General features: G+C 42.2%; 1 protein-coding gene across 1 annotated transcript; it reads right to left on the bottom strand.

Moving 5' to 3' along the window:
- Window positions 1-449: 449 nt before the first annotated feature.
- On the bottom strand, window positions 450-2348 carry LOC137978589 (uncharacterized protein F54H12.2-like). The gene has a single exon (XM_068825587.1). It carries the CDS (start codon window positions 2166-2168, stop codon window positions 840-842), a length of 1329 nt encoding a protein of 442 aa, XP_068681688.1. The 5' UTR covers window positions 2169-2348; the 3' UTR covers window positions 450-839.
- Window positions 2349-8045: the final 5697 nt, after the last annotated feature.

The following is an 8045-nucleotide window of genomic DNA, read 5'->3' as shown; positions in this document are numbered from 1 at the left end:
TACCCTCCATAAACGTGACTTCCTTTACCAATTCCTTAAAACAATCTTGCCATTGACCGTAGCAATACACGATCTTGCGAATGGGGCGTTCAAATAAACAATCTGCATGTTGAAGTATTTGGCGCGTAAATGTTGTTTTTTCCGCATTGGCTGGGGCCAGAAATGATAATACTGCTGGGGCACTTGAATTGAGACATGTTCACAAGACGAAGCTTCAACGATTTGTGTACACGAGATAGAATTCCCACCCCTTTTACTAGCAAATACACACAAAAACAGCAACATTTTGTTTACTTTTCAACATGATTTTATTGCTTATGGACACAGCGAAATGACTTACAACCTTGTTGAAAGCAATCATTAACTTGACGATAAATGACTGAATTAAAATAAGCGTGTACACTCCGTTCAACTTGTGCATCGTTCCACTGAGAATCATATCGTTTAAATTTAGCTTGAACAGTGTTCATATCAACATTCCGTGCTCGCCGAATGAGATAAAACAGACAATAATCTCCACAAACATCCGAGTTCAGTCCTTGCAGTGGTTTGTCGTTATAATAGGTAACTTCCCGTAGAATGTAGGTATCCATGTTGTAAGTTTCAGGAGGAAATCCGTAGCTGTCAAAGAATTCACTTTCACGAGGCGATTCAAAGTACATAGCCACCCAATGTGTCCCAGGTTGGTCATGAGGGTCCGTATTCGCGATGAGTCCGGCTGGGTAGGTGTTGATGACAGGTAGCCTATCCCTTGGAAATACGCCTTGCATCAGAGGTGCTAACACAGGGTCAGAAAGACAGGCTTGCCATAGTTCTTGGGTCGTATGCATGACGATGAACTAAGAGCCTTGTGACAAATCGTAGACCACGCGACGATTGCGATCAATTTCCAACTGATTCTGAAATTCTGCGTACACAATTAAATTCAGAACTGAGTTCGTCTGAGTTCCAAATTTCAGGTACAGGTTCACGTTACCCGTTCGATGAGGTATCAGATGATCGGGATGTCCACTTCCTGCCGGTGTCAAATCAAAACGGAACAAACCGTATCCGTTCTCCCAATCCACTCTATCAATGTCAAGCCCGTGCCCACAATTCATGTCTCCACTTCCTGAAAACAGCGTGTTGTAACCATCGATCTTTTTTCCACCCGTCAGATCCAGCGCAGAATAAGGCATTTCTTCTCCATTCACAGTCATCCGAATGTCTTGCAGGTCAAACAGCTCAAAGTTGAAAGGATTTCTTGCAAGGTTTCCGTTGAAGGCATCGTTTCGCACGAGCCCAAAAATGATGCACTGAGGAATGAAACCGTGGAATAAATCTGTCTCAGTGTGATTTAAGACTCCTTGAGGGATGATTCTTGCCTGCGTAGGGGTTCTGGTTAGGGTATAGATGGCTGGTAGCGGTGCGCTCCCTTTGTGACCTTGCATGATCTGTACATGTTCTAGTTTCACACTGTCTGCAACACGCACTGTTCGTATGCGAAGCGTACTAGACATGACCTTTAGTTTGCAGTTGTTTGGAGTCTCCCCAGCCATTAGAACAAAAGCATCGTTGTTCAGATCCACTTTGACTTTGATCTCCAAACCGTCAAGCAACAACTTGTCAATATTAAACACGTCACAAAGAGGTACTCCGACCAACCCAACTTCTGCGCCGTTGTTAGTAAATGTGGCTCTTCTATTCAGACCCTCATTACTTTCTGCTGTATTATCTACTTCATTCATGTGTCCAGCAGTGTCTTTGTAATACAGAGCTTTGGTTAAGTACGATTTCTTGGCCTGTTCCGTAAAGTTCAATAAGGTCTTGATGTAAGCATTGTATGCTTGAGTGTCTGACTGTTCTGTTACCAGCGTTTCGTTGATCTTGATGGTAAACTGTTTGATGATGGAATGAAGGGCGTTGTTGACCAGAGTGTACTTCTTACCATCCCCTGTGGGCGATCCATCTTGTTTGGTAATCTTTACTACCAATCGCAGCTCTGTCTTGTTAATGTCAATGTAGTCAGCTAACGGTTTGATGACAAACTCGATGGGGTTAGTTCCCGTTTGAACCGGTTCGTAATCGATCCATTTGCTGCTAACAATCGATACATCTGTCACAGGTACATCAAACAATTGTAAACTTGAATTCGCACCAGGGGCTGAGAGAGGGTGAGCTGATGCCATCTTTAATCAAAAATAGTCTTGAACGTTGAACGAGATGTTCTCCTTTTCTTGGTCTGTCCTTCACTGTGCCGCTTTGACGTATACGCGCGCTTATATACTCTTTTTCCTCGACCTTGCTGTGTAATGTCATCAATGACCCCTGTGAGTAAATTTTTTCCAGCAGCTTTCGCTCTTGTCTTGGCAGCTTTCTTTAAAGGTTGACCATTGATCACGTCTTGGACAAGTTGCATTCCCGTTTCCAATCCAGTATCGAGCATTCGTTTTCCCACTTTTTTTGCTGTTGTTTTGAGAAAGGGAGTTGCTGAACGGAACAAGGACCGAAACATTCCACCTAAGCCGTTGCCCCCTTGACCATAAGGGTGTGTTCCTCCGTAGATACTAATGTCTCCTCCTTTACCGTGCTGCCTATAGGGTACAACATGTCGTCCATATGGGTAATATGGGTGGTTCATAGGTAATAACATGTTGTTATAGAATATCACGACACCGAAAATGCAGGGTCACGCGTACGGCTCCAGAAGCAAATGGTATCAACTGACCTGTGTCTCCCCTTATATTGATCGCCACGTATGAAAACACAGTTGTACGGAGTCTATGGTAGGAGGGCACCTTGACCTCTTCTGTGATCATGTTCCCCGGCTGACCACGAGGAACAAGCATCCGAAGTAAGTTCGCTTGAGCATCTCCCACTACTTGAGACTCGATTAAATCGGAATACACGTAGATGGTTTGAAAAGCGTCTCTCGAGAGCAATCCCCATACCAATTCGTCTTTTCTGACAAGTGTTGTCGTTGTCCTCGCAAGAAGGACGCTGTGATCATCATTCTGTTGGACAAAGCCTCCGATTTGGTACAGCTGAGGAATATTATACTGATGGTTTAAGTACCCCAAGGCGCGAGCTAATGTCTTTGGTAGAATCACATACCAACCGGCTGGTAACTTCAACTCAAAGTAATCTTGTGCTTTCTCGTAAATGTAAAAACACTCGTTTCCTTCCAGACTCGTAATGGTCTTGTCACTCTTCAAATAAATGTCTCTCAATCGATTGTGTAGTCCCTTCGTCATACCGTGAATGACATCTTTGACCGTACGGTAAATGCCACTTGGTACAGGGATGTTCAATTTCCAGGGTTCAGGACCAGTCTTACAAAGCAAAGTGTAGGACAATTGATTCTCACCTACGTTTTGCCAGGTGTAAGGGTAAATGATGCGTGTCATAGCCACCTCCCAGTCTTCACTTAGGTGTAGTTGACTTGGTAACTGCATCTTAAAATCGGCCGCCTTGTTTTCTGGATATTGAGTCAGACTTGCATCACTGGTCAGCACCATGTAAAAACTGTTGGTCATGTTGATCGACGGCGGAAATGTAAAACGACGCTGACAATACCGTCTAAAAATGCCGGCGTTTGACCGTATCCACTCGTTAAATATATTTCAATGGTCTGAAATATCTTTGTCCGCAAAGGTAGGTACACAATATGTTCTCTTTCTTCAAGGAGTGTTTCTCGAAAACTGCCCAGAGGTACCATCTCATGTAGGAGAGGTAAGCGCTTGTCACCCACCTGCCACGGTTCCACGAGATTGGTTTGAACTTGAACCAGTCTCTGCTTACACGAACGAAGCGACAGCGAAGGAGGAAAGATGTAAATACCCGGATATGTGATGGATGTGCCGGATGGTAAGATGAACCAATCATGACCATATTTTCTTTCTAAGGTGAGTGCAGCATTCAAACGAACGCTGGGTGTAAGAGTGTTGTTTTCGTTTATCCATCCCAACGCGCGAGCTGTAGACAATGTGATCAGAAGTCCTTCAGTTTGCGAGTTTAACGTTACATTCCATTCGTCGTCCACTGTGATTTCAATCTTAGATGGTGGGTCAGCGATGTTCAGGCATTGTAACATTCCTTCTGTGACATCTAAGGCTGTATAATACTTGCCCTCGGGTAATACAAACGGTGTGGAGTCACCTCGACGATCCAGCATGATGTGAGAATGTTTGCAGTCATTTGTAATGTCAAACATTGAGAGCGGATACACGATATGATGCAATCCTACTTCCCAATCTTCTTCATCTTTCAGATGGATTTGTCGAGGTAGCGCTACGCGAAAGGAGGACTTGGAATTGTTTAGAAATAAATTACTGCTTGCATTACTGGGAAGTGTCACGTAAAAGTCGCTATCTTGAATCATGTTTGTTGTAAAGCGACCAACTGGTTATGCGGAATCCAACTGTCGTATTTCTTTGGCCAACCTTTCCAATGTACCAACACCTCCTTATTCGCTCCTCGTCCCCTGCGTTTTAAAATTGTATCAATACGAAACAGGTGTTTTTCCGTTTCTATCACTTTCTGTAACTCAAATTCGTAAAAAGTGCCTTGAATCCAGTCACCGTCTGCTTCCTTTAGGCGATACACGGGTGGGTCGCGCGGAAGTCTCTGAGCAACAGTGAAAGTTTCCTCCGTCCAGGATGGTAAGTAACCTTTTTCAAAGATGCGTTTATGCTTACTGATCTTGACTTGATCTCCCACTTTGAATTTATACTTTGTCGGCTTTTTGAACAGATTTCTATACAAATTGTTCCAGACCTCTGATGCGTTATTCTCGTTGACATCCGCTGGTCTCATTTTGATGCTACGGTGCACGCTTTGATTGTAATTCCCATTGACTAAATCGTCCAGTTGGTCCAAATAATGGTACGAGCTGCTGGTAGTGAACATACGCCACATAAGTTGCTTCAAAGTGCGGTTGAATCTTTCAACCACTTGGGCCTTGGTTTCGTTGTAGGTTACAAAATGATGTACATTCTCCTTTTTGAGAAAGGTTTGAAACGTTTTGTTCTTAAATTCGGTTCCGGCATCTGTTTGCAACTTCTCAGGTTTGCGACCTTCCTGGAAAATGCTTTCAAAGGCCACCACCAACGAGGCTCCTGTTTTCGATTTCAAAGGCACCACCCACGCGTATTTGGAAAGGACATCGATACAAGTCAGTAAATACTTGTATCCTTGATTCCACTGACTCAAATGTTGCAAATCAACCAAGTCCGCCTGCCATTGCGAATCTATATCAAACACAATTACTCGGTTACGACGAAAGTGTTTTCTTGCAGGTTTGTGTAGGGTATAGCCAGGTTGTTGGCGGAGCCAATCGAGTACTTGCGTGCGTTTCAAACCATACCGACACGCCGCACGATACAGTTTGTCGACTCCCCCTAAAGCGGATGGTCGATCCACTTCATAATACAATTTCTGTAATAGTTGGTTCGTCTGATTTAGGGTCCGCGTTTTCTGTTTCTTCTTCTTTTGCATTTTCTTCTTCGTGATTGTCGGTGACATCTTTCAATTCGATGTGAACCTCGCTACCGCAACACGCAACTAAACATCGCATTCTCTGACATATGTCACTTAAAGAAACTGTAGGCGATGAGCTTCCACACACGCGGCTTGCAGCACTACCCATGGTGTTAAACAAATGATTAGATCTTCTTCATTCGCAGACTTTTTGTAACAATTTGCCAAGCCATCCACCAGAAAGAAGGATAATGTATCGAGTACGTGACACATAAGACTTTGTGGAATGTATATTGTTCGGTAAATGTAGCGTTGCATTGGTCCATGTAGTAATAAAAACTCAACAAGCGACCGGGGTTCATTGGATGTAACTCCTTTACAAGTTCTAACCATTGCTCGCGAGGTGTGCTGTGAAAGATGTGTCCTGCAAAACAACTCCGAGCGCAAACCCGAACCAAGACAAAGTACACTCTATCCATGTTAACGAGTCTACTGAAAAACGGGCACTGCACGTATTCCTTTATAGCACTTTTTGTGAATTCAGTCACTCACTAACACGGTTAATACTTGTGCGTGTGTGATTTATTTTCGCTCTAAAAACATTGAAACTGTGCATGCATAACATTGCTTGACCGGTACATGTGCATCTTTATTGTACATAGGGTGCGCTTTCAAAAGAACTTTTTATTTACTTTTTTTTGGATTAAGATTTGATTAAAGAAAATCTATCTCTCGCAAATATAACATTGTGATAAGCGTTCTCTGTTAAGCAGCGAACTCAAGTGAATAATGTGTGTGATTTATTTTCGCTCTAAAAGCGTTGAAACAGTGCATGCATAATACAACAATAATGATACAGCGAATGCAAATGAATCACATTTTTTCATCTCTCATTTACGCGTGCGTTATTTATTGTTGCTCTAAACGCGTTGAAATAGTGCATGCATAATAGAACACTACTGATGCAGCGAATGCAAGTGAATTACAACATTTTTTCTTTTCTCATTTGCGCGTGTGTGATTTATTTTCGCTCAAAAAGCGTTGAAACAGTGCATGCATAATAGAACACTAATGATGCAGCGAATGCAAGTGAATTACAAAGAGAACTACTCTCACAAATATCACATTGTGATAAGCGTTCTCTGTTAATTCAGTAAAACGCTTGAAATGTTTGTTGGTGTGTATTTATTGACTTAACAACTATAATCTTTGTTGTACATAGGGTGCGTTTTCAAAACAACTTTTTTTCGGATTAAGGTTTGTTTAAAGAGAACTATCTCTCGCAAATATCACATTGTGATAAGCGTTCTCTGTTAATTCAGTAAAACGTTTGAAACGTTTGTTGATGTGTTTTTATTGACTTAACGATAGCCTTCTGCAAATAAAATTCGTTCGAGTTAGTCCGGTCTCGAATGTTTCATATTCTGTATGTCTGAACAGAACTGCATTATCAGAGTCACAGTATTTGTTTAAGCGCAACGCAACATGTTTAAGGTTACGATAGTCAAATAGTAGAAGAACAATCATTTATATCAACTTGTCACTAGAGTATCTTTTAATAAAGCGTTTTAAACGTATATTGTTGTTTGCTCATGTTTTGAAAAGTATTTTGAAATACGATATGAAACCAACTCCCGCTTCACCATACAACAGTATAAAACGCTTCTCAAAATCCAAAGGTTTTTTTCAAGCGTTTTCAGAAAAGGTTTTATTCAAATCTGTTGAGTAGGCTTTCTTTGTGTCTGTGCACTGAAGGATGTCTTTGTGTATTCTTACATAAAAAGATTGCATTTACCCGTGTTTCATTCAAGCGCGAGGTTGAAAAACTTTCCTTAAAAAAGGTTGTAACAACGGAGTTCACGTTTGTTCAAAAAGCGTGAAAGAGTTGAGAATGCTCCTCTTTTCCACACAAAACAACTTTTTCCTTCTATATTCTTCCTTCTTCACGCTTCGATCGCCTCTATGCAAATTTAGTTTAAAAAAGAACAAAGCGTTTGTGGACTTGTCCTGGCGTGTAAAGCCTTTTGTGTATGTGTTTTAAAATTCTGTTTGACTCGCTTCAAAACAATAGGGTTCTCACTTCACTTTGTAGGTACGTGACCCCAAGCCCAGAAAGTTAATGTATACCGACGTCAGCGGTGTCTCATTGGCCCGTGATGACATCACCTTGACCTCATTGGCTCCCTGTCTTTCCCATTGTTCTTTTCGCTATATCTTTGCGTTACCACCCGGATGGCTGGGTGGAAACAGAACACAGGCACAGCAAACACATCTCGCTTACTTTCTCAATAAAAGAAACCTTCATGTACGTTCGTGACTAACCCTAATTTATGCGGCGACCTGGGATGCACGTGTTGTTTCACGAGTTAGGGTTACAGCCGACATTGCGTCATGCCCCAACTTGCCCCTAATTTATGCACGCCCCATTCTTTCACGTGTTAGGGTTAAAACCGACACATTGCGTCATGCCCCAACATGCCCCTAATTTATGCACGCCCCCTTCTTTTGTCTTTTGATTGATGACGTCATTTGATGACTACCTGTCAAATCCGGTCTGAATGATCGCATACAACTACTGCTGTTATAAT

Source organism: Montipora foliosa, chromosome 1 (assembly GCF_036669935.1).
Source record: "Montipora foliosa isolate CH-2021 chromosome 1, ASM3666993v2, whole genome shotgun sequence".
Taxonomy (NCBI): domain Eukaryota; kingdom Metazoa; phylum Cnidaria; class Anthozoa; order Scleractinia; family Acroporidae; genus Montipora; species Montipora foliosa.
This window is presented reverse-complemented; position numbering and strand designations above follow the sequence as displayed.

Excerpts from the sequence above, each read along its gene's own strand:
- LOC137978589 (XM_068825587.1), bottom strand. The coding sequence starts at position 2,168 with ATGGCATCAGCTCACCCTCTCTCAGCCCCTGGTGCGAATTCAAGTTTA.